This window comes from Camelina sativa, chromosome 19 (genome assembly GCF_030686135.1).
Source record: "Camelina sativa cultivar CO46 ecotype springtype chromosome 19, ASM3068613v1".
Classification (NCBI taxonomy): domain Eukaryota; kingdom Viridiplantae; phylum Streptophyta; class Magnoliopsida; order Brassicales; family Brassicaceae; genus Camelina; species Camelina sativa.
Window position 1 is genome coordinate 16,310,347 of NC_141898.1, and position 27,420 is coordinate 16,337,766.

The following is a 27,420-nucleotide window of genomic DNA, read 5'->3' on the forward strand; positions in this document are numbered from 1 at the left end:
TAAATAAGTAACCTCCATGTGTTTCTTTCCTTTATTTTCCTTCTTGTTTTCATCTTTTTCTCCTTCTTCATCAATTGAGTAACCAACTTTCATTTTTAATTTCTTATCACAGCTTCGAATCTCGCCATTCACATTTTCCTTAGCTTTCCTTTTTTTCTTCCCATGGTCACTGTTTTGTCAACTTTCCAAACATCTGAAGGTAAACAATGATGGACAAGATCAGTAATCAGGTTGTCTAGCGCTGGATCCTTCTCCACGTCGTCACTCCATTTAGGATACATATTTTCCTCCAACGGTTGAACCATGTGCTTTACACGCACCTACATACATCATAGAACACTAAAATATTAGTGTTCCTAGTCACAACGAAAAACAGAACAGAGAAAAATTATAAAACAAATGGTGTAGTAATTAATCTCAAAAACTAACATGTCCATGTTTAGCCATCTCATTCTTTATGAATTCATCAATCTTGATACCTTTCCGGCTTGAGTGCCAATCAAGAAGTGGAATGCCAGTACTCGTAGACCTTCTCAGCCCATATAGTTCTCCATTGCCAGAAACACTTTCATACAACCAAATCAACAAAGCATGCACACATCCTTGAACCGTGTAAGAGTCTTTATCTAAGTCAACAATCTTCACTGAATTAACTAGGCAAGTAAAAGCCACTCGACCCCAAGGATGTTTTTCAAAACCAACTGGATCAAAAACCCTTTTATCACTGGAAAGAGGGATCCTAGAACCATGATGTATGCCATGTACTGCAACAGATAATAACATCAGCCTACCAACCATCATCCTTTTCGGTTCAGACCATGTCTTACTAAAATCCATAACCTTCTCTAACTCAGTATACTTTGGACCGTCTGAAGTTGTTGCAATCTTCATTTCGCTCCAAAATACATGATGATCAACATCTACGTTCTCCGACGGCTCAATTGGATCACAGTTTAATCCCGAAATTTCAGCAAACTCATTTGAGGAAAATCTGATAGGTCTACCATCAATCAACGACCATACCTCATGAGAATTGTTGACTGCTAGCTGATGTGTAAGGATATAATGAACTTTTTTCGGCAGACCATGTGTATCCTACTTCAGCTAACTCCAAGAGATGATTTTTTCAATTTATCCCACACATCCAAGCCTAAACCCTCTTTCATTATCCCAATCTTTGACAAAAAGCAATTGTGGTTCATGCTCCTGTTTTGAAAGAGAGATCTTCCTTCTTCATAGAGGCGTGGAGGATATTTGGAGACTGTACTCGAAGACGTCATACCTAAAGATTTTGAAATTTAAATCATGAGTCAACAAATATAATGATAGGATCAGCTTCAAACACATTTAAAACCCATCACAAACAATACATCTGTAAAATATTACACTAATCCAAGAAAACAATCTAAAAATTTTAGCCATCTGAAGAACAAACATATCTGATTCTCAAACAAGAGAATGAAAAAAAAAAAACTGTCACTTAGGTAAAACAATGAAATAAATCTGTAGCTATAACAATCAATTTTCAAATCATTCACTGTCGAATTGGGGGCAAATTAATTTATCTAAACAAAGCCCATCAAATTAGACAAACTTCTTACCAGAAAAATGAAAATTGAAGCCACCGAAAATTGAACCCACTAAAAATTGAAGCCACCGATTATTTTGAGGAGCACCGAAGCAATTGAGGAGCAAAATCTGCAAGAAAATGGGATAATTCAACTAATCGTTATCTAATAAATCAACAAGACAAAAATCCACCACCACCCAAATCTAAATTGAACAGAAATAGCATGCAACACAAGATACCTACCGAATCAGACGAACAACAAACTCGGTTTTGGTTCTCTATGAATCATTGAATTGGGTTTTTGGTGAAATCGAGAGAGGATTTTGCGAGTTCAACAAAATAGAGCAGCGGCGGCGATTAGGGTTCTTATTCCCCAAAGAAGGAAATTAGTTGCGATTAATCTTGTTGTTCGCCAGCGAATTTAAAGAATCAAAGATAAAAGAGAAAGAACCCAAAAAAATGTTCCAGAAAAACGAAGAAGTGTTTGAATTATGTTTTGATCGAGTATGATTTTTTTTTTGTATCGTAGTCAATATATTTTTTTAAATATTAATTTCTGCAAACAAAATAATAATTTAGGTTTTTCAGTCTTTTTACTTAAATGGGGGTCATTCTAGTTCTAATCGTAGTTTGGGAGTTAATCTAGTTATTATACCTCATATTTGTGTCAAGGATAATTTTCACTTTTTTTTTTAGTCGAAGAAATTAAATACAAACTGTTTGGGAGCGTACTACACTCCTAGTATTTTTCAACAAAATTGAAGCAACACAATTAGGAATCCATTCTAAAGAATGAAAACCTAAATATAAACAACAAATATTGTTTGTTATTCTGGCGGCTAGACATAGCTTTCCAATATACGTAAAAGATATAGACTTTTCAGTTTTTTGATATGAAATCATGTCATAATTGTATCAAGAAAAACACCCGGTGAAGGATACTAATTTTTGTCATAAGAAATCTTATCCACCACCGTTTTCAAATCCACCTCCAACTCTAACTGTATTACCCATTTCATTCAGACTATATATAGGCCACAAAAGACACCCCATAGTTCTGCATTTCATGTCGAGCGTATCCCTATGGTTAGCACAAAACCTACTCGTCAAACCCTAGAAGCATCCCGCAGCACACCCCCAATCATAGCCATTCCCAGGTTCCAATGTGATGCCTCATCCGTGTTATGTTTCATCCACCCCTACCCTGAGAGACTTCATATACCATCCCTTCCACTCGCACGAGGTTCACCCTTGAACCTCGTTGCACCAAGTTAGCATCTAGTACTTCTTTGGTTAGATCTTTAATAAATTGTACTCTATCTCGACGTTTCTCCTTCGTACTAAAAACTTTACCTGACCTCCACTTCCAACCCCACCAAAACGTCATTCCAAATAGGGTAGGCCAAGAACATGACGCTGAACTCCTTTCCCCACCCAAATTCCCATACATCCATTAGAGTAAGGAGGTGTTAAAAAATTGATGCTTTTGCCTTGTCGGAATAATACGCTGCCATAGGCCAGCCATAGTCAGACAATCTCTCAAAATATGTGAAACACACCTGTTTTTTTTTTTTTTTAATTAGTTAACTAGTATACTCATAAATATTATTAATTTTCCCAATTAAAATCATGCCAAAACCAACACAAACTAACTACAAAAAATCCAAATTCAATTTATTAAACATAAATAATCCAAATTTCAACAACAACAACAATTTCAACAAATCTCGAAAAGAAAGCTGGAAACATAAACCAACAAAAAGGAAGCGATCGAGACCCTAAGATCATCTTGATCTCCTCACTAAGATTCCATAGTCAGAAATCACACATTTTCATTTCTTTCAACATAAAAGAGATGTGTAAATATTTTGGCAATTACTTAGTGAGGCGATCCTTCCATCTATAGGCTATACACACAAGAAAAATTAAAAACACAACAATAATCAAACAAAAAAACCAAACCATGAGTTATCAGGAAAAACCTACACAATCACTGGCTGATAGTATCGACCGACACCTATCTTTGCTTTCGTGCTGGTGTCGACTGATATCTTCACCTGGTGTCATTTCACACTAACACTTCCCCCTTCTTGAAAACGAGATGGTGTCGATTAAACTGCAACACAATCCACTTTTGCTCCTCTCTCCCTCGACAATAGCTCCTCCACCACCTCGTTCTCTCCACGAACAAGCACACACAAGCACATTCACAAAACCAAAACAAGCCACCAACACAAAGGAATCATTCCATACATAAAATCACCAAAACAAACAATCTTAATTACATGGTCACACACTCAGCCCAAAACAAGAACGATCTTTGGACAAGAAAATAGCAACACTTGTCAATGATGGCTTCCTCCTCACGCAACAGCTTGATCTCCTCTCTTTCATACACCAAAAACCTAGCTCTTCTCCCCCATTTTCTTTCATGAAAAAGCTAAGCTCGTATACTTTCTCTCTCACTTGATCTCACAAAGCCCAATTCTCGTTCTCTCTTCTCTACGGGATGGACGGAGGCAAGTGGGTAGAAAAGAGAAGAGGCATCGAGTTTTATAGAGCGGAGCCCATGGTTTTCACATCATAGAACTCACTGTTCACAATTCACACGATACTACTCCACTATCACATGCAAAGTCTTTCAAGTTTTGGGTATCCCATACCACTCTGATCTCAGGCCAATACAAGGAAACATGGATTTTTGAACTACATTTAGTGACTATATATTTAGCACCAAAGATTACATAACTGATCTCCTCTAAGATCCATCTTCTAACTCTATACTTTATCACTACCTCTTACCAAACTATTCAGAGCTTGCCAATCCCCCCCAAGCACTTCATATCCTCTTAAGCTCTGTCGTTTCCTCTTCCTGAGCTCTTTCGCCTTCTAGCACCTCGGGTGACACATGTCGCCCTTTATCTATAACGGGATTCGACAGAGGATTAGGCTTGCTTAGGCATGACGAAGGTTATGGTTATTACAGTTACGGTTTATTAACCAATGTTTATAGTTATTTGATAATATAATACGGTTGATATTATTTGATTATATGATATGGTTGATATTATTTACTTTTAACTGATATGTTCTTTTGGTGTGCTCATAAATCTATATCATATAGTCATATTAAATACATAATTATTAGTATATTTTCTTATTTTTTTTAAAACAGTTATAGTTAAAAAAATTACGGCTTAACTATGCGGTTAACCAACAGTTTTGATACAGTAACGGTTAATTAACAGGTTATAAATCATGGTTTTTATGGTTTTTATGGTTTTAATGGTTTTTAACCATGATATAAGTGTGCTTTTGGAGTCTTTTGAGTTGTTTTCTAGGTTTTTTTTTGAGTCTTTATAGGATTAGGTACTCATTGGCACGGATGGAATATAATGGAGCTAAATAGGAAGATTTGGATCATAATCAAGCATTGAGGCTGAGCTACGAAGTTGGGAGACGAATTCAGGAGTATGCATCGACCAATGCAATCACAACATCTATCGATGCATCTTTCACAATCCTAGGCGGAAGTTTTTCCCACGAGTTTTAGAAGATTTACAAAAATTGCCTAAGCTTTCCATATTTGAAATTAATGCCCCATTCATGTAAACTAGTATATATAGGATTTTTTATGGTCATTGTTTAGACCTAAGTTTTATTTTTCTGCCACCTTTTTGAAAGAGAGACCCTGAGAGCTTTTTGAGAGAGACAAGCCAAGAACTCAACTCTGTTGAGAGAAGCTTTCTATACTCTTTGTTTTTCTCTTTTGAATTATTATATGATATCTATTTTATTCATGGTTTTTGTTTCATTGATCATGTTTGAGTAGATCTCTAGTTAGGTTCAGGGTTTTCATAGGGTTTTTATGATTTATTAGATTTGTTGATTTATTAGGATTCTTTATCTTCTGTGATCTTCATCTTTGTTTGTTCTTCATATTAATTCTTGATTGATCACCTAGAATTAATAACTTAGGAAAATAAATTGATATGAGAATGTAATTGATTTTCCTGATTAAACCATTGATGAGCAAAATTACTTCTTGCAAAGTGATTTGATTTACTAATTTTGTGAACAATCTAACCTCGTTTTTAAAGCTGATTTTTAACCTTGAATTTTATAAAGAGATTTGGATTTTCGGGTTTTAAATTTCGATAATATTTGCAGTGAGAACTGATTTATTTTACAATTGTTTTTAGAGTTCTAGATCTGATTTTAATTAATTGAATCCTAATTTATTGATTGATTTAATATTTCATAAATTCCTGAGTATTTTCCTAGACCTAGCGTTTTTAATTTTTGAATTTACAACACTTTATAATTCTGTTTTTGCATTGTTTTTAAATTAATATTTTGATTTAGCATAATTAAAAGATTAATATGTCTATTGTGTGATCTAGAGTCTCTGTGGATTCGACCCCTAGAGTATTACAACTGCAAGACACTAACTAGGGTATTACAATTTGAGCATATCAAATTTTTGCGCCATTGTCGGGGACTCTTTTGATTCATTATTAGATTAAAGTCTTTGGTTTTGTCTAAATTTTTATTTTTCTTATTATACTCACACGCTTTTGTTTCTTTTCTCTTGTGTGTTTCAGGTATATGCCTTCTAAGCCTAACACTAGGAAAAATCAAACAGGTCCTACCTTGAATCTCACAAACCAAGAGTTGGGCAAACTAGAGCGTGAAAACAGGAAAGCAGCCAAATCAGCAAAGATGGTCAATCCAATCATTTTGAGATTTGATGAGGCTGGAGTTTTGAGGGACCAAGAGGGTCATGTGCGCAACGAGCAAGGCCAGAAACTTGATGCTGAAGGACAAGTGATTGAGGAAGAACTCATCGTGGTTGATGAGAATGCTCGTTGCATCGACCGACGCAATGATGGCATCGATCGATGCAATATCAGAGCCGACACTAATTTGGAAAGTCACAACTAGCAGAACCTTCAAGCTAGACAGGACAACAATGGAGAGCTTCTTAAGACTCTTGCAGACTTCAACAAACCAGACTTATTCTATGAGAACCGCTCCACAATTGTCCCTCCTCCATTCCCAAGGAATAATTTTGAGTTGAAGCCTTCCTACTTTGCTCTTGTTGGACAAAGGCCATTCTAGAACTTGCCACATGAGAAGCCTCTAGACCATATTGAGCACTTTGAGGATATAGTCACAAGCATCAAGGCAAATGGAGTCATAGAGGACTATCTCTATTGCAAGCTTTTCCCCTACTCTTTTGCTGGGGAAGCATCTCATTGGCTAAGGCAACTAAAACCAGGATCTCTGACGACCTGGCATGACATCAAGTTTCACAAAGCTCTTGGCTATTCTCTTGATGATATTGCAGGGATTTCTCCTGATTTATGCATGCATAAGATTCATTTTGAGGAAGGAGCTAAGACATCCATAGAGCATCAGAGGAGGCTAAATCCGAATTTGCAAGATGTTGTCAAAAAGGAGATCATGAAATTGCTGAATGCAGGGATCATTTATCCAATTTCTGATAGTAAATGAGTTAGTTCGGTTCATGATGTTCCTAAGAAGGGTGGAGTTACAATGGTGAAGAATGACAAGAATGAGCTGATTCCAACACGGACAATTAACGAACACCAGATGTGCATCGATTATAGAAAGCTGAATGCCGCAACTCGGAAAGATCACTTCCCGCTACCTTTCATTGATCAGATGCCTTAGAGGTTAGCTAATCATCCATACTACTGCTTTTTGGATGGTTATTCCGGGTTTTGCCAGATTCTGATTCATCCCGATGACCAAGAGAAGATAACTTTCACTTGTCCATATGGTACTTTTGCATATCGTAGAATCTTTTTGGTCTCTGTAATGCTCCTGCGACATTTCAGAGATGTATGATGTCCATCTTCACAGACATGATTGAAGATTATATGGAGGTTTTCATATATGATTTTTCAGTTTATGGGTCTTCATTCAAGAGCTGTTTGTATAATCTCTGCAAGGTACTAGCTAGATGTGAAGAGAAGCATTTAGTTTTTAATTGGGAGAAGTGCCATTTTTGGTTAGAGATGGTATAGTTCTTGGTCACATGGTTTCAGAAGCTGGAATAGAGGTTGATCGCGCTAAGATAGAGGTGATGACATGTCTTCAACCACCAGATAATGTGAAGTTGGTAAGGAGTTTTCTTGGACATGCTGGGTTTTACAGACGATTCATCAAGGATTTCAGTAAGATAGCAAGACCACTTTGAGCTCTATTATGCAAGGATGTCAAGTTTGAGTTCACTGATGAATGTTGTTTGGTCTTTGAATGGATTAAGCAAGAATTTGTGAGTGCTCCAATTGTTCAACCACCATAATGGGATTTGCCTTTTGAGGTAATGTGTGATGCCAATGATTTTGCAGTAGGAGCAGTGCTAGGACAGAGGAAGGACAAAAAACTTCATGTCTTTTACTATGCTAGTACAACACTTGATGATGCTCAAAGGAATTATGCAACAACAGAGAAGGAGCTGCTAGCAGTAGTGTTTACTTTTGAGAAGTTTCGTTCTTACTTGGTTGGATCAAAGGTAATTGTTCATACAGACCATGCTGCACTCAAATACTTGATGGAGAAAAAGGATGCCAAGCCAATGTTACTTAGATGGATTCTTCTTCTTCAAGAATTTGACATTGAGGTTAAGGACAAAAATGGGATTGAGAATGGAGTAGCTGATCATTTTTCCAGGATTAGGATTGAAGATGATGTTCCAATCCATGATTCACCGCCAGAAGAGAATGTCTACTTTGTTGATGTTGGTTCTCAAGCTGAATTGTTGTAGTCTCGTGAAATTTTGCAGACTCATGGCAGTGCATCGATCGACACAAATGGTGCATCGATCAATGCAGGCACTCGACACGAAAAAGACTTGGCGATTGCAGACGATGTGGCTGCTGTAACTACTTCTGATCAACCGTGGTATGCTGATATCGCGAATTACCTTGCTGCAGAGGTGGAACCAGACAAGTTTACATAGTATGCTAGGAAGAAATTCGTGAGGGAGCTTAGAAGATACTATTGGGATGAGCCATACCTGTATAAGCATTGTTCGGATGGAGAGCTTAGAAGATACTATTGGGTTTACAGAAGATGTCTCGAAGAGACTGAGGTTCCTGATGTCCTGTTTCATTGCCATGGATCATATTATGCCGGACACGTTGCTACTTTCAAGATGGTGTCTAAGGTTCTTCAAACAGGGTTCTGGTGGCCAACAATGATCAAAGACGCTCATGAGTTTGTCTCTTTATGTGATGCTTATCAAAGAAAAGGGCAGATTAGTAAGAGGCATGAGATGCCACAAAATTTCATCCTTGAGGTTGAATTTTTTGATTGCCGGGGCATTGATTTTATGGGGCGTCCCCTCCTCTTACAAGAACAAGTAAATCCCTGTAGCTGTTGACTATGTCTCCAAGTGGGTAGAAGCTATTGCAAGTCCCAAGAATGATTCTGTTGTGGTTCTTAAGCTGTTTAAGACCATTATCTTTCCACGGTTTGGAGTGCCTCGAATTGTTATCAGTGATGGAGGTAAACACTTTATTAATAAAGTGTTTGATAAGCTGTTGAAGAAGTATGGAGTTCAACATAGTGTAGTTACTCCATATCATCCCCAGACTAGTAGTCAAGTTGAGGTTTCCAACCGCCAAATCAAAGAAATCCTTGAAAAGATAGTGGGTGTTACACGAAAGGATTGGGCTGTCAAGTTAGATGATGCACTTTGGGCATATCGGACTGCATATAAGACACCACTTGGCACTACTCCTTTCCATCTTCTTTATGGGAAAGCATGTCATCTTCCAGTGGAGTTAGAGCACAAAGCAGCTTGGGCTGTTAAATTACTGAATTTTGATGCCAAGTCAGCTTCAGAGAGACGGTTGGTTCAGTTAAATGAGTTGGATGAGTTTAGACATCATGCATTTGAGAACTATAAGCTATAAAAGGAGAGAACCAAGGCTTATCATGATAAGAAGATCATCTCCAAAAATTTTGAGCCTAATGATCAGGTACTTCTGTACAACTCTCGCTTGAAGTTGTTTCCAGGTAAGCTTCGTTCATGCTGGTCCGGTCCTTTCACTGTTCAGGAGGTCCGACCCTATGGAGCTATTGTGCTACTTAACTCCAAGGGATAGAAGTTTACTGTCAATGAACAAAGGGTGAAACACTATTGGGCGAAATCCGAGTCACCAGACGGACACATTGTGCGTTTGAATGATGCACCTTTTGCCTAATCCACTGCCAAGTCAAGCTAATGACTTAAAACAAGCGCTGAGTGGGAGGCAACCCACTGGTAGGAACTTCTTATTTTTATTTTTGTTTTTAGGATTTACTAACATATTGATTTTCAGTTTTGAGTTTTAGTCGTATAGAAACCGTGAAAAATACAGGTGCATCAACTGACATAATATGTGCATCGGTCGATGCAAGGCCCGATCAAGTTAGTGGACCAGAGGCTGGTGGGCTTGAAACTAATTGAGTTTTGGTGGGCCGGACTAAGCCCAGTTGCATCGACCTAACAGTTGCATCGACCGATGCAACCAGAGCATCGATCAATGCAACTTACCCTAAAATCACGACTTAAGTTCCCCGACTTCGTCTTCTTCGCCAGCCTTCACAAAACCCGAAACTGAAGAACACAAACTTCAATCGACCGTTTCTCACTCAATTCTCCACCAAATCCGACGATTCCAAGGTCCATTCCACTCGGATTTTCCTCCGCTACTCGATCCTCACATCAGATTTGCGATTTGGAGCAATGGTGACCCGCCGAGCCACAAATAAACCTCATGGCGCCTCTTCCTCCGCCGCTCAGCCGCACCTCCGTGACTCTCCACCACCGGCGACCCCTCCTCCCGTTCCACTTTAGCCATATAAGGCACTTCCAGATCCTAATGCACCTATTCAATCTACATGTAAAGCCACATGGCCAAGAAAGGAAGGACAATGGATTCCGTCGCAGCGGGATTGGGCAAAGTCACCGGCTAAGGAAGTTAAGAAGCTTGTTTACATCTACCGATCGCTACTTGATACTTGGGGAGACTATGAGACTCTATTTTACAACGCTTGGCTGAAGGTTGATATCCAACCAACTCGGTTAGTTGATTCTTCTACTATGCAGCGGTTTGGAATTCATGATGAGGTACTGAGTCTTCTGTAGAAGATTGGATTAGGGACTATGTGCACTCGATATTATGACTGTTTTCTGGAGCTGGTCTGGCAGTTTATGGCTTCATTCCGCCTTCTCTTCCAGAACAAGCAGGTCCTGAGAGCTAGTGAAGGAAGGTTGTCTTTCATCATTAGAGGTGTTCGGTATAAGATTTCTTTACCTGATCTTTGTGACATTTATGGTTTAAGCAGAGAGCCAGAGGGAGTTATACTTCCAGGGAAGTTTTTAGACGTCACACATCTCTGGTCATACATCGAGACTGGTGACTATGATTCCCGACTTTCGACTATAACTGACGTGAGGCATCTAGTTATCATGTACATTTTTAGGACCATAACGAACACTATTTCGTGTAAGATGGAGCCTGAGAAGATGAGATTGGCCGAGTTGTATTTGCTAGCATATGGGTTTATGATTTCATTGTTAAGGATGATAGATGGGTAGACCCTGAGAGGGTCAAATATGGTGCAGTATTTGCTTCCCACTTGATCTCTCTAAAGGTCAAGGCCTCCGGGAAAGGGAAGACATAGTTTGTTGGGAGTCTGCTTACTCCTATTTTTCAGAGACTGCGTATTGCTATTGATACTGTCACCATTTGTACGGAGAGGAGAGTGATTGATGAGGAGCATTTGCGGCGAACCACTTGGATGAAGAGGGGGATGCTATGGAGCTTTTGTGATTCTACTGGCAGTCATCTGATAAGATTTCCACGACCAGACCTCACCACTATTGGAGAGGATGCAGAGCAGTTGCGTTTTCTTCCTGCTGCCGCTGATTTTTCTCCACCACCGCATTCCTGTCGTCAGCACACTGCTGCTACACCTGCTGAGCCATCGATTGCTACCACTGCCGGCTTTGCTGATGATCACCCTGCTGGGGGTTTTAAGTTTGGTTCTTCTTCCAGTACTGCGCCACTTGAGTTTCCAGAGCCACCACAACCTTCTGCTATTATGAGTCAGGGAGCTTACCAGGAGTACCAGACCTCCACCATGCGTGCCCTCTGGAACACGATTGGTCGATTGTCTCGGTGTGGCTGCATCCGTCCTACTAGACGCAGATCACGTTCTCCTCCCCTTGGTGCAGCAAGCGACAGCGATGCTGATGGTGATGCCGATCATGATGCTTGATCCCACTTCTATTTACGGTTTCTTTTATCTTTTTTCTTTTTCACTTTGAGTCATTTTTATTTTTCTTTGAGTCAGTTGTCATTTGTTTCATATTGAACTTGTATTTGCATTATGAACCATTATCTATCATGCTGCATTTAATGTTGTGTTTGAGTGATTCTTAACAGAGCTGACATCCACGAATGAGAAACACAACTAACATCCAACTAACAAGATTCACGGTCAGAGAATTTTGACTGATGCAGGTCTGCATCGATCGATGCAACCTTGGCATCGGTCGACACAGAGGCTAACAGTTGGTAACATGTATCTGGTTCATTATTTCATTTTTTTTTTCAATTTGATTTTTTCTTTCTTAGTCGATCTTAGGCTTGATAACACTTGGGACAATGTTGTGTTAAGTCTGGGGGAGATTAGTACGAACTACTAACTTAGTTTTTGTTTCTATTGTGTCAAAACCGTGTTTTTGTTTTTATTGAGTCAAAAAATTTCAAAATTATGTTGGAAACTATGATTTTTCTTTTGTTTTAGAGTACTGTCTTGGTTGATTAATGCTGCAGATTGAATCCACAATCCGACTAATGAAAAATCCAAAGGCTGACCATTAAACCAGAGACATCCGAATTTCCAACAGAATCCATAAAAGTCTGAGGTAATTTCTGCACTTTTCTTTTGAACTCATCAAGGAGATTGATGTTCATAGAGCTTGACTCCTTGTTCATACCTGACAAGTAAGATTTCAAAAGAAATTGGTACTCCTCTCCCTTACTCAAGTTTAAATGATTATTCGTGAGAGCTTTGTTAAGAAAAAAGAGAGAATAAAAGATAATGATAGGTAAAAGATGATTTTGATCAGTTTAGAGGGGTAGGTAAATTACCTATGACCTCATTATTCTACTATTGAGTCAAATGATCACACAAAGCTTGGAAGCGAGGGGTAGGTAAATTATCGATGACCCCGTTATTCGCCTACACATTTAATAAAAAAGAAGTCAGTATCACATGTGGAGAGAAAAAGTATCACATGTGGTAAAAGTTATATCTTGCTTGGTATGGTATATTACGAGAATGTGTCTAGAAGGTTTTTTGACATTGATCAAATTGATGAGACCCACCGATGAAGGCTTAATGGAGGAAATAGTGGAATTTGGTTTGAATTTGGGATGTCAACGGAGAAGTACATGGTGGTTCGATTTGGATTTATCTGCTAAGCATATGGATTATGGTTTGGATGATTATGACATTACTTTAAGAAGAAAAGGAGTTTCTTTTTCAAACTTCTTTCACATGTCTAAGTTTCTGTTTTGCTTGAGGGCAAGCAAATCCTAAGTCTCGGGGAGTTGATATATCATGGTTTTTAACCATTATATAAGTGTGCTTTTTGAGTCTTTTGAATTGTTTTCTAGGTTGTTTTTGAGTCTTTATAGGATTAGCTACTTATTGGCACGGATGGAACATAATGGAGCTAAATAGGAAGATTTGGAGCATAATCAAGCATTGAGGCTGAGCTACGAAGTTGGAAGACGAGTTCAGAGTATGCATCGACCAATGCAATCACATCATCGATCGATGCATCTTTCACAATCCAAGGCGGAAGTTTTTCCCACGAGTTTTAGAAGATTTACAAAAATTGCCTAAGATTTCCATATTTGCAATTAAGGCCCCAATCATGTAAACTTGTATATATGGGATTTTTTATGGTCATTGTTTAGACCTAAGTTTTATTTTTCTGCCACTTTTTTGAGAGAGAGACCCTGAGAGCTTTTTGAGAGAGACAAGCCAAGAACTCAGCTTTGTTGAGAGAAGCTTTCTATACTCTTTGTTTTGTCTCTTTTGAATTATTATATGATATCTATTTTATTCATGGTTTTTGTTTCATCTATCATGTCTGAGTAGATCTCTAGTTAGGTTTAGGGTTTTCATAGGGTTTTTATGATTTATTAGGATTATTTATCTTATGTGATCTTCATCTTTGGTTGTTCTTCATATTAATTCTTGATTGATCACCTAGAATTAATAACTTTGGAAAATAAATTGATATGAGAATATAATTAATTTTCCTGATTAAACCATTAATGAGCAAAATTACTTCTTGCAAAGAGATTTGATTTAGTATTTTGTGAACGATCTAACCTCGTTTTTAAAACTGATTTTTAACCTTGAATTTTATAAAGAGATTTGGATTTTTCGGGTTTTGAATTTAGATAATATTTTAAGTGAGAACTGATTTATTTTACAATTGTGTTTAGCGTTCTAGATCTGATTTTAATTGATTGAATCCTAATTTATTGATTGATTTAATATTTCATAAATTCTTGAGAATTTCCCTAGACCTAGCGTTTTTAATTCCTGAATTTACAACACTTTTTTTTTTGACAACAAAGTACAAGATTGGCTCAAACAAGCCAGTGCGTAGGAACATTGTTTATATAGGTAGCTAAGTGTGGTAATGTGCGAACACGTCGCGCAAGATTATCCGCTTTACCATTCTGAGAGCGAGGGACGTAGACCAAGATTATGCGATGTATGATTGGAGCAAACTCCTCCTTATCCGTCTGTATGTCCTCCAAATAAGGCGTAAAAGCTGGCCACTCGGAAGGCGAAGACACCATCTTCACTAAGTCGGAGCAGTCGGTGAGAAAAACAACGGATTGATTATCCGCTCCAATCATACAGCGCATAGCCCAAACAAGGGCTTCAATCTCGGCATGAAGAGGAGATAGACTACGGCGATGGTTGGCAGCACCCATAGTAGGGGCATCACCCCAGGGCAAAGTACAAAACCATCCTCTACCCGCGAAACGATCTTTTGCTTTCCAAGAACCATCTACAAAACAAATATAGCTCGATAGGGACCTAGGAACCTGTAAGCCCCTACTTTCACGATGCCCTGTCGCAACGGAAACATCCAAAGGTAATGCCAGTTCATCCACTTGAGCCGAAGCCCAGGCTTTTGCCTCATCCTCCGCTAACCGCAAGATGGCTAGGGGGTTGGAATCAAGGTTACCAAAAAGTTTATCATTACGCGCTTTCCAGATATACAACAGAATCCAAGGGAAAAATTCATAGTCCGGGACATTTGTAAACCGCCAAGAAAGAAAATCCATATTTGTGAAAACAGACTCCGAGGGGAAAATTCCGGGGCTGTCGGGAAATGCGACAAAGCCCAAACCTGTCTAGCGGGCAGGCACTCAAAGAGAGTATGATTAATCGTCTCCTCCTGAACACCACACAAACCACACATAGCATCACAACTCATACCACGTTTGCGTAGGTTTGCCGTAGCTGCTACACAACTTGAAAGCACTTGCCACATAAAATGACGAAGCTTTGGTGGACATCTGATTTTCCATACAAAAGCCTGGAGGGGTACAACATCCGGTCCAAATACTTTCGATTCAGAAGGAGCCGTTATATTTGAACGAAGAAGATGATACCCTGACTTAACCGAATATTTACCAGACTTAGTAAAATACCAGCCCAAGAGATCCGGAGCATCCGGTTGTCGCATCGGCAAGGCGGAAATTATAGCAACATCTTCCGGCACAAAAGTAGCCATAAGCTGAGCCATATCCCAGGAGTTGGAACTCCTGTCAATGAAATTTGTAACTCGAAGCAAAGGGTCAGAAGGCAACCCTGTGCTTAGTGCTGGTCTCGGGGATTGAGCAGGGATCCATGGGTCAGTCCATACAGAGATGGAAGCACCAGATCCGACCAGTTTAATGAGTCCTTTATTAACCAGAGAGCGAGCAGAAATCATACTCCGCCACCCATAGGAGGGGGAATAATATTTAATAGGATCCAAAGGATCAGAATGCCGATAGTAGCGTCCTTTAAACACCCATGCAAAAAGTGAATCCGGTACTGTAATCAAACGCCAGAGCTGCTTCGCCAGCAACGCCATGTTATAATCATCCAAACACCAAAAACCCAGACCTCCTGTATCTTTACCATGACAAATTTTATCCCATGCCACCCAGTGTAGCCCTCGTGATTGTCCAAAAAAACTCCACCAGAAATTAGAAATTGCACTAGTCAATTTCCTCGTAACCGTCTTAGGTAACCGAAAGCACGACATAACGAAAGTAGGAACAGCCGTAGCAACAGACTTGATCATTACCTCCTTGCCGCCCTTTGACAAAAGTCTAGCTTGCCACCCACTAGCCTGGACTTGCAACCCATCCTGTACAAACGAAAATATTTTCGTCTTAGCACCCCTAAGCTTTCCGGAATACCTAAGTAAGATCCCATACCACCCAAATTCGTGATCCCTAGAACCCCTTTCAGCTCCTCTCGAAGATCATTGTCCACCGTATGTCCAAACTGGACCGAGGACTTCTAAAAATTTCTTTGTTGACTCGAAACCCTTTCATATTTCCCAAGGATCCCTAGTACCACCTCGCATTGCTCCTTCGTAGCCCGACAGAAGAAAAGACTGTCGTCCGCAAATAAGAGATGGGAAATGGGAGGACTAGCAGTCGAAACCTTAATCCCAGTAAGAAGTTTCAGCCGCTCAACCTTCCGAAAATGAGCGATAAGCACCTCCGTGCAAAGAATAAAAAGGTAGGGTGACAAAGGGTCCCCCTGACGTAGTCCCCGACCAGGATTAATGGAGCCATGAGCCTGGCCATTAATCAAAACCTTATACTGAACCGATGTCACACAGTACATAATCCATGATATCCATTTGTCGCAAAAACCGAATTGCCTGGGCAGATGTTCAGCAAACGACCACTCCACTCGGTCATAAGCCTTACTCATATCCGTCTTAATAGCCATGAACTTCCCCTTGCAAGAAGGGTTGGTTCGTAGACCATGAAACATTTCCTGAGCAATCAAAATATTATCTGAGATTAAGCGTCCCTAAAAAAATGCTGATTGTGTTTCCAAAACAAGGGATGGTAAAATGGTGCAAAGTCGCTGGCACAAAACCTTAGATATAACTTTATAACCAACATTACATAGGCTAATGGATCGTAACTCCGTCATCCTCGTCGACTTATCCACCTTTAGAATAAGGCATATATTTGTCACATTTAACCTTTCATCAAAATCCCCATTCTGCATGAAAGAATTGACCAATAAAACTAGATCAGATTTAACCGTAGCCCAGGCTTTCTGGTAAAAGAAGGGAGTCATACCATCCGGTCCCGGAGCCTTATCTGGATGCATCATGAAAAGCGCTTGTTTGACCTCCTGCTCGGTAACCTCGCGGGTCAAAAAATCGTTTGTCTCTGAAGTAATAGACGAGGGAACCTCGTCTAACATTTCCTGAAGATCGGAGGGATCCGACGAGGTAAATAACTCTTTAAAATAAGATACCGCAATATTTTGAATACCACTCTCCTCCATGTCCAAACTCCATGCTAATCATGGAGGCCAACAATACGATTCCGAGCCCTTCGCTGCTTCGTTTGAGCATGGAAGTAGCCGGTATTATGATCCCCGAGTTTCATCCACCGACTTCTACTTACAACACTTTATAATTCTGTTTTTGCATTGTTTTTAATTAATATTTTGATTTAGCATAATTAAAAGATTAATAAGTCTATTGTGTGATCTAGAGTCTCTGTGGATTCGACCCCTAGAGTATTATAACTGCAAGACTGTTAGTACCATTAGGGTATTACAATTTGAGCATATCAATGGTTATAGTTAATATAATATAACTGATATGTTTATATTTAGTCTCTCCTTTTAGTATGTATTTATCATGCTTTTAGCTAGGATAACTCATTGTTTTGAATCATTTTCTAGTCTCTTTTATACACTTTGCATGTTTAGGTAGTTCTTGCATCATCTTTGCATACATCTTGCATATTGGAGTATTTTAGTTGTTTAGGAGATAATATCCGAATCCGAAAAAACCGATCCGAATCCGAGCCTAAAAATTCGATCCAATCCGAACCGAAGATTTAGAAATATCCAAACGGATTCTAAATTTAAGGATCTGAAATCCGAATGGATATCCGAACATGCCCAAAATAAAAAAATACATAGTAATAATATCTTAGTAATACTTACAAGTTGTAATAACTTAGGTGTCTAAAAGTTTAAATTTTTGGATATTTTAAATATTTTCATGTATTACAACTATTTTTGAGTATATTTAAGTAAAAAATAAGCGTAATTTTTAGATATTTTGGTTTATTTCAAGTAGTTTGAATAGATTTGGACATAAAATTTTAGATTTTTGAGTACTTCGGATAACCGATTCCGAATCCGAAAAATCCGTTCCGAATCCGAAATTTGAAAATATCTGAACGCATTTTAGAATTATAGATCCGAAAAATCTGATCTGATCCGAACCAAAAATCCGAACGCTTAGGGGTAGGAGATATACAGACTGTTGGAACCGAATGGAGCCAGAGATATGCACCCGACTCAAGCACTCAAAAAAGGAATCAAACTGTTTGACTCGAGCAACACAACCCCAGGATTCACGTCATGCGATTCGACCGACGCTCCCAGGAGAGAAGCAATATGACTCGTCCGACATGCGACTTGGACGCATTCCCAGGAATTAGCACCAGCATCCCACTCGATCCATCACGCCTGGAATGGATGTCATCCCACTCGATCCATCATGCCTGGAATGGATGTCACCCCACTCGACCAACCACGCATGGAAGAGATGTCATTCCACTTGACCAACCACGCCAGACATCCAACTTCTTCCACCTCTTTGATCGAGTCGAGTGAAGCTTTTACGTTGGGATTCAGCTTTTGATATTTTCATCAAAGTTGTAGGGAATTGCGTCATCTTACCAATTCCGTTTATTTCAAGTCAATCGGAGGCGTGGTTCAAGAGTTATCACCGTTTCAGCGGATGCATATACACCCAGCTCGAGTCATATCACCTCTATTCGATCCGTTCCACTCAACCGCACCCCAGGGAGAGACGATACGCGACTCCCGAACCGGCCTTCTATCTTGTCGTTTTATGTTTTAGGGCTTTCCATGTTTTACTATAAATACATTTTGTTAAGTCTTTACCCGAGAAATGTCGTTTTTTCCTTAAAGTTTACCTAGCCACATAAAACTTTTTCTGATTTTGCAATCAGTTATCTTTGAATTCATTTAGTTTTTGCATTGGATTTCTTCTACAAAGTTGTTCATCTCATTTTTATCTATCTCATGATGCTTGATTCAATGTTTTTCGAGTAGTGTTAGAGTTCTTGAAGATGGGATAGATTAGACTACGAGACTCCGCCGATATCAATTACTCTCATCCTTAGAACTTCTATCTTTCTGATTGATATTGTATTCCTGTGACCGTTTTTGATCTTGCTGTCTAATTCATGCTTAGAATTGTTTTTGCTTTTACTTATTCATGTTCGCATCTTGTCATGCATTTTCGTTTCTAGTTCTATAGTTCACTTCCATTTTGAATTATAGGATTGTTAGATAAAAAAAAACCACTCTTAGAATTGGCTTGACTTGTGATTGCTTGATTGCATCTTGAGTGATAGCATCATCTTATTTGGATTGACACCTTAAGTACTACAACTACATAAGGTTAATTGAACCTGCTAGGAGACATACAAAAATCCTAGTATCAATAACCATATATTAACGGTTAATAGTTACAATTTTTAACGGTTTATACGGTTATAGTCTAGATACGATCCAATTACGGTCCGAAATATGGTTTTTGTTTGAAAGTGGGGGATCCGGGCCCAACATTTCCTCCCAAGTCTTGTGAGCTGTTTAACTCAATAGACTCATGTATAAATACGTATGTGTGCTCTTAATTCACATTTCTTATTCATTTATGTCTCATCATCCTATCCCTAGGATTTTGGGATTTATATTCTCTTATGCTTCTGACATGTATTAACATTTAATCATAATTTGATTCTTCACTTATTTTAAAAGCAAGAGCTTTTTCCGCTTATCACTATATCCGAGGCAGTTTTGTTCTTAAAAGTCAAATTATTTATTTTTCGCTCTCAACATCATCTTCTTGCGTAAAAAACTTGTGGGCATCCTTTTTTCTTAGCTTGTCACCTTTAGCTTCGTCAACAATTTAGTCATGTCTACTTCTTCTTACACCGTTTATACCTTGCCTCGGGACAATTTTGGCCCCCATTACTCGTCGCTGCTAGTGACTGACCCAGAAAAGCATAGAACTTTAGATAATATCCGAAGTATTTGTTGAATTCCGTTGGAGGTTGAACTTTTCCTTTCTGGCCTAGATGAATCATGAGAAACTCTCCACTTCGAATTCTACGCAGTCTTTGAAATATCTTTTATCGGATGCGGGCTGTATTTCTCTCTTTCTCCAACACTTGTTATGTACCTCCATCATCTCCGGATTGCATTCCCGCATATTACTTCCAACATACTCCAGTACGCTTCTGCACCCTTACAGTGGCGGAAGAGGCGGTAATGCTTCAAGCATAACATAAATCATTGAGCTCTTCTATATATGCGGTTCATCAGTGACCAGGAACGTTGTCGTTAGTCCAGCCCCTAACCCCAGTTTTACGACCAAAACTATAAAATCACATTCCCCGCCAACTACACAAAATTACATTTTCCCACCAAAATCACAAAATTGCATTTTTCTCACCATAACCACAATATCACATTTTCTCACCAAAACTGTAAATCATATTTTCCCAACAAAACTGCAATATCATAGTTTTCCCGCCAAAAACGCAAAATCACATTTTCGCTAAAATAAAAAAATCATATTTTCCCGCAAAATCACATTTTTCCTCCAAAATTGCAAAAATCACATTTTTGGCAAAACCGCAAAAAAAATCATGAATTATGTAGTTGTAAATATATGTCAAATATAATAATTTATAAATTATTTAGTTGTAAATATATTTAATATAAGTAACTAAAATTAATGTGGTTAAAATAAAGTTTTTAAAAAATTATATTAATACATACATATTTTAGTCCTTTATTATCAAAGTCATTAGATGAAACAAAACTAAACCAAACAAACACATTTTCATTCATATGCATCATCCAGATGATCTATTTTTTGGCCTTGTTCGTTTGGCCATTTTACATTTAGATGGATCATTTGGATGGATATGCCAAATGACCAAACAAACTGTCGATTTGTACTGAAGGAAAAGTTTTAGCCGCTTAGAACTTACTATGTCACAACTTTCCTTGTCTTGTTTTTATCATTACAACACATATTCATACTACTAGTTTTAGGTTAATTATTTACTTATCTAAACCACAAAACCTTATCTAGCCCATTATACATAAGTGGGCTTAATTGATTACATGGCTCAATGGCCTTTTTGGTTTATCTCCTTCTTCTCCCTACACAACTTCATCTTCTTCCTTCGTTCTTGTCTCTTCTTCTTCCTTCCTGTTTCTAAAATCTCTTCACATGTTGAGCGATTGAGTGGAGAATCAATCTCCAACACTCCCTCTTGACTCGAGTACTCAATCGTTGAAAGCTGGTCCATGGATTTGATCTCCTTCACTCCTAAATTCTCTCATGTGTTCTCTTCACGCGGCAAGTATGTTCCATTCACAACATTTGCAAAGCTTATTGGTAAGTTCTTATGCTCCCTCATTGCCTTGATCTTCATAGTCTCATCAGTTTCTTCAAAATCGTCTCTTGCTTGGATCATAATCTGTTTTTTCCCCTTTTGTGATTCTTATCAAGCTTGGTTGAATCTTGAATCTTTTCTTTGTTTTGCAAATAGTCTTGTGAGTAATTCAGGTCATCGATCTCCTCCTTCAGCTTTGAATGGATCCCCTTTTCGAGATCTACAAAACTCACAAGTAATTTATATTGCTCCCTCATTGTTTCATTCTTTACTTTAGCAATTATGATTGAGTTTGACCCAATTTCAAATTTGTTTCTCATCATGACAGATCCCTTGTTCTTGTCATATGTTTATGCAATCTGGCGCTGAAACAACGCGACCCGTTTTTTTTAAATAGTAATAATATATATATAATTAAGCATCTTATACTACTTAATTAAGCCAACCAAAACCTAATCCTTTATACTATAAAGCACAAGTCACTTGTCCAGTAAAATTTTGCCATATGGATTTCTGTTTTAAATTTTAATTATAAAACAATTCTAAAACAAATTAGAGATCGTGTAAAAAAAGTAAGCAAAATTTGAAGAAAAGGCGAAGGAAAAAAAACTGGCTTCGTAAGTTTAAGGCCCATGATTTGGTAATCTAAAAAAACGTATTTAATTGTTTTTCTCTCAAAATATCATTGCAGAGAAATCTGAAAACAAGAAAAAAACAATATATAACTGTTCCACTGAGGCACTATTCCACGATCCCTTTTTCTCGGCCATGCTTCTAAACAAAAACAGTTCATTATTCTCATATATAAGCATGTCTTGATCTCTCATATTTGCCTCATCTTCATAGTTTGGGTTCTTTTTCATTCTTTATTTTTCTTAAAACCCTACAGTACGCATGGCTTCAAATCATATTTTTATGTTCATTGTCAAGGATTTTCGTCCTTTTAATCTTTTACAATTTACTATATATGTCTTTTTCCGTTTGCTCATGTCTGGTTTATTTATTTCATCGTCTTATTCTTTCGCATCAAATCTGTCACGGAGGAAGAATCGTCATGAGCTCTTTGTGTCTTAGTTATTTATTCAAGTATCCTTGAGGAGAGATATACTTAATTACGATGCTTCATGGAAAGTGGGATGAGAATTTAAGGTGATTAGCACGTCATCGTTGCTCAGTTAATTGGATAATTCAATGTCATGATTTTTGAGAATTGAGATTCGCATATACTTTTTTCTGTTAATATGATAGTTTATATGGATACATTGTTCCCATTTAACCATGTATTTGGCAATATGCAGTGTTCAAGGAGTTGCAGAGTGATAGTAAAAGTATTTATTATACTCACGTCTTGATTTCTAAGGACAAACAGAAAGATGCAAAGTAACAACAAGACCATTTCAGAGGCCCAATTGCTAATTAATCACAAGGATCATGTTGCCGACCTAGAAAGCTGTTGAGGAAACAACTAAAAGAGAAGGTACTGAAACAATTATTTTTGAAATCCATATGCATAAGTACGCTGTACTTTGTAAACCAATTTACCAAATTCCAAATTATTAATTTTTTTACTTTATCTAAAACTTTGCAGAACAAGTATGCCTTCAAGTAGGAAAATGTTTCTAAGGATTTCGGGGAGTTGACAATAGAGAAAAAAAAAAACATTTCATCAGTTCACTCAACTTTTCTATTATATCGCTGGAGAACATTTTAAGCATTTGGAACTCAAAGCAGACCAATAAATTACATATATGGTAATTGCCATGTGCCCTAAGCAAGTAAGTAACACATAATTTAGAAAGTCGTAGTGGTTCTTTGTGCTAATACTCCTATATTATATGATTTCTAACACTTTTAATTCCGTGCGTATGCACGAGGCAAATACTAGTACATCATTAAACCAGCAACAATCAATATGCACAGCGGAAATATACCAACAATACAAAACCAGTATATCCTCAATACAAATAATATTCTTAACCATTCTATCCAAGGTTCCAACATAAACAATGTAACAAAGACCATCAACACACAACGAGACTCTAGATCATCCTCCTCCTCATCGCCATGATTCCACGTCACATACCTGCACACCACAAACAACAATTGAGATGCGTAAGTATTATCACAAATACTTAGTGAGGCAATCTTCCCATCTACTAGGCTACACACACAAACAACTGAGAAACCAATGTTTAACAAATAACAACCAAACACAACAAACCAGGAAAAATAAGCATCAGCCGCTGCTGACAAAACTTGGTGTCGACCGACACTCCCTTAGTGTCGATCGACACTCTCCCTTGGTGTCGACCGACACCTACTTGGTGTCGATCGAGACCGACTCTACAACACATTCTGCACGAAGCTGAAAGTCGAAGAACCGCTTCCCAAATCCTCCAAATCGTCCGGAACTCACCCAAAACTCCTGGAAACTCAAAGAACTAACAACCAACCACACACATACAAGGATATGCCACAAAACACAACAAATCAAACAAAACGAAGGATTCTCAGACTTAGATAAGCCATGGTCATGCACTCACCTTTTTTTTTGCAGAAAGTTCTGACCCAACAATGACGAATCCAATCCTTAGAAGCCTTCTCCTTTGTTCCCATCACAAGATATTCACTCCACAGCAACATATCTCTCAATCCAAGCCAAGAATCTCCCAAAGAGCCTCCAAACTCTTGTAACAACCCAACTCGTTTTTTTTTAATAATAAATACAATATATAATTAAACATCCCATACTACGTAATTAAACCAACCCAAACCACAACTCATCATTAAACCAGCAATAACCATTATACACAGCGGAAACATACCAACAATACAAACCAATACATCATAAATACAATTACATTCCTAACCATTCTATCCATCAACCTAGCATAACTCTATCCAAGGTTCCAATAACATAACTAACATTACACAAACGAGACCCTAGATCATCCTCCTCCTCATCGCCATGATCCCACGTAACATACCTGCACACCACAAACAACGATTGAGATGCATAAGTATTATCACAAATAATTAGTGAGGCAATCTTCCCATCTACTGGGCTATACCCACAAGCAACTAAGATTCCAATGTTTAACAAACAACAATCAAACACAACAAACCAGGAAACCACGCAACAGACAAATTGGTGTCGACCGACACCAAAGTGGTGTCGATCGACACTAGCCCCAAAATGGTGTCGACCAACACCCACTTGGTGTCGATCGACACCAACCCCACAGACACGTTCTGTTCAAAGCCGATCATCGAATCTCCATTTCCAATCATCTCCAATTCGTCCCAAACTCACCCAAAAGCTTCAGGAACCTATAAGAACCATAACACAACCACCACAAGCAAGAACAACACCATAAACACACAAAAAATCAAGCAAACAAAGGATTCTCAGACTTAGATAAGCTATGGTCATGCACTCACCTCTTTTGCAGAAAGTTCTGACCCAACAATGATGAATCCAACACCCTAGGAAGCTTCTCCTCCTTCTCTAGCACAAGATTTCTCCTCCACAGGAACAGATCTCACCAACCCAGCTTAGAATCTCCAAATCCCCTCAAGAACACTCTCTCTTCTCTCTTTTCTCTTTAGAACGGCCCAACAACTTCTTTCCATGACCTAGGTCGAGTTTTCTCTTATATACCTCGGTTAGGGATTCCCAAATAAGCCAAACCAAACCAAAACTACAATTAAAAACAATCGGATCGAACCAAAAATTGATGGTGTCGATCGACACTCCTCTTGGTGTCGATCGACACCCACTCCCAAAATCCTCAATTTGGTTCGCGGATGTTACAACTCTCAAGAACACTTTTCTCCGTCTAACTCTCTCTAAACAGCGACAAAACACTTCCCCAAAACCCTTTTCGTCGACCTCCTCCTTAAATACATCGGTTAGGAACTCAATTGAACCAAACCGAGCCAAAACTACAATTCAAAACAACCTGATCGAACCAAAATTGATGGTGTCAATCGACACTCCTCTTTGTGTCGATCGACACCAACTTCCAAAATCCACAATTTAGTTCGCGGATGTTACAGGTGCTTCTTCTTCCACATGTTGGTATCATTACAAGCCAAATCTTCAATCTCCATTTTAAACAAGTGCCTTACATTTGAGTTTCTCTGTTTCTTCTTCAGCTTTTTTTTTTTCTTTCATAGTCAGACTCTTCTTTTTGAATTCTTTCTCATTAATCCTTTGAATCCGATTCCTCTCCAAATTTTTTAGCTTCTTCTTATCTCTTTTGTACTTGTTCAATTCTCTCTCATGTAGGTATCTTTTTGCAGTAGCCCTTATAGATTCTCCATCTCCTCATTCGGTGTGTTGGATATTGTTTCGACCCACTTAGGTATTTTTCTTGCCTCTTTCTGATCATTACTCTAACCGAGTTTGATACCCAGTGTCTTTTGAATTCCAACTGCATGTTTTTCTTTGTGAGGCAGGAGATTTGTAACATCGCAGCAGATAAGCTCCCTCTCCTCATGTTCTTTGACTTATCCTTGTTTTGATTGTACCTTTGATTTCTCTTCATAAATTTGATCATTTTTCAGTATAGATTTTCCCAACTCTGCTTTTATAACATCTTAAACCTCTCCCAGGTCAGGGTCAGTCTTACATATTTTTCCTTTGTATTGACGTGAGAAGCATGTCGATCTAGCAGCTCGTCCATACTTGGTGAGTTATTCTTTCTCTGGTTCTCAGCTGCTTTCTGACTTATCGCCTTGGCTCCTTCAACCTTCTCTCTTTGTTAAGTGGTTGCAGGCTCTTTACCACCGACTTCACCTTCATTCTCTTTCATCGGGTGTTCAACAGGTTAGTATGTCATCCTTTGAAACCATTCACTGTGATTGTGGCATTGCTGCATATTAATTGATTCCCTACTTGAATATCCTGGTCCATTGTGGGACATGTTACTCCTTTAACCACACAATGTGACAATCATTTTTCACTTTTCTGTAGGTTCTCGGATTCAACATTTCAGTAGACTTCACCATGACCTCCAGGTCAATTTTCTACCTTCCTCTGTGATGTCTATCCTTGTTGTTTTTAATTTTAAATTTTTGGAACTTAATTGAATAGCATCCATTTGTCATGGGTGCGTCGAATAATTTCTTCCCTTCTTGATTAGTGATTGTTCATCATGATCCATTGAACATAACACCATAGCCACTTTTCATTAGCTGATGAACACTTAGATAGTTGTGTGCCAAGCTAGGCGCAAAGATGACATCTCTTATTGCCCTTTTTCCCGTTTCAGTCATAACTGTGACTTTACCCTTTCCATTGGCTTGAATAATATCACCACTGCATAAACTCACATGTGTCCTAGTGCTTTTATTTAACTGTGAGAACCAACTTTCTTTTCTAGCCATGTGGCATGTAGCTCCACTGTCAATCAACCAGATGTTTCCATTACTTGTGATTTGGTCATGAATTGTTGTAAACAACCCTTCTGTTGGGTTTTCTTGTTCTTGGTCTTGCATATTCGTTTGTACTTGCATTTGTGGTTCAACTTGAGCCTGCATCTGAGTTTGGTTATGCTTGAGCCTCTAATCTCTAGCATAGTGTCCTGATTTTCCACATATAAAACAACCTCCTCTTAGTCTGTATTGAGTGTTCTGTTGAGAGTTGGCAGTCTTGTTCTTGTAGTAGCATTCCTCATCACTATGATTGTTCCTCTTGCATCCATTGCACCATTTTTGTTTAGATGACTCAGATCTGGTTACTCTTTGCATGTTTTGAGTGTGTTGTGACCTTTGAAATCTTGATGCAAACGCCCCCTCTGCATTTCCACTGTTCCTATTATCCAATCTTTTCTTTTCACCTTGTAAGGCATTGACTACCTCAACCACTGTTACCGTCTCAAGGTCCTTTGTGTGCTCTATGACTCTCACATATGAGTCAAACCTCTATTGCAAGGAGCATAGTATCTTAGAGACAACCATGCTCTCTGGCAACTCTTCCCCATGAGATCTCATTTCATTTCCCAGCTCAACTAC

The 27,420-nt window shown here is 38.5% G+C and overlaps 3 protein-coding genes across 3 annotated transcripts; all 3 read right to left on the bottom strand.

The window, feature by feature from the left end:
• Window positions 1-128: 128 nt before the first annotated feature.
• Window positions 129-3,024, bottom strand: LOC104767924 (uncharacterized). The gene is made up of 3 exons (XM_019240926.2): window positions 2,929-3,024; window positions 430-1,047; window positions 129-320 (listed from the first exon to the last, which is right to left on the bottom strand). The coding sequence occupies exons 1-3, from the start codon at window positions 3,022-3,024 to the stop codon at window positions 129-131; spliced, it is 906 nt and encodes a 301-aa protein (XP_019096471.2).
• Window positions 3,025-14,268: 11,244 nt separating this feature from the next.
• LOC147920661 (uncharacterized) lies at window positions 14,269-17,224 on the bottom strand. The gene is made up of 6 exons (XM_087501176.1): window positions 16,976-17,224; window positions 16,805-16,933; window positions 16,268-16,699; window positions 14,996-16,055; window positions 14,482-14,900; window positions 14,269-14,427 (listed from the first exon to the last, which is right to left on the bottom strand). The coding sequence occupies exons 1-6, from the start codon at window positions 17,222-17,224 to the stop codon at window positions 14,269-14,271; spliced, it is 2,448 nt and encodes an 815-aa protein (XP_087357302.1).
• Window positions 17,225-26,559: 9,335 nt separating this feature from the next.
• On the bottom strand, window positions 26,560-26,904 carry LOC147920662 (uncharacterized). Its single transcript, XM_087501177.1, has one exon. It carries the CDS (start codon window positions 26,902-26,904, stop codon window positions 26,560-26,562), a length of 345 nt encoding a protein of 114 aa, XP_087357303.1.
• Between the last annotated feature and the right edge of the window lie 516 nt (window positions 26,905-27,420).

Excerpts from the sequence above, each read along its gene's own strand:
- LOC104767924 (XM_019240926.2), bottom strand. The coding sequence starts at position 3,024 with ATGGATGTATGGGAATTTGGGTGGGGAAAGGAGTTCAGCGTCATGTTC. Across the intron at positions 1,048-2,928 it reads TGGTGGGGTTGGAAGTGGAG|CTAGCAGTCAACAATTCTCA; the intron begins GTCAGGTAAAGT and ends CTTACACATCAG. Across the intron at positions 321-429 it reads AGATGGCTAAACATGGACAT|GTGCGTGTAAAGCACATGGT; the intron begins GTTAGTTTTTGA and ends TGATGTATGTAG.
- LOC147920662 (XM_087501177.1), bottom strand. The coding sequence starts at position 26,904 with ATGCAAGACCAAGAACAAGAAAACCCAACAGAAGGGTTGTTTACAACA.
- LOC147920661 (XM_087501176.1), bottom strand. The coding sequence starts at position 17,224 with ATGGAGGAGAGTGGTATTCAAAATATTGCGGTATCTTATTTTAAAGAG. Across the intron at positions 16,700-16,804 it reads GTTATAAAGTTATATCTAAG|GAAATGTTTCATGGTCTACG; the intron begins GTTTTGTGCCAG and ends TTGATTGCTCAG. Across the intron at positions 14,428-14,481 it reads GCTCCGACTTAGTGAAGATG|ACGGATAAGGAGGAGTTTGC; the intron begins GTGTCTTCGCCT and ends GAGGACATACAG.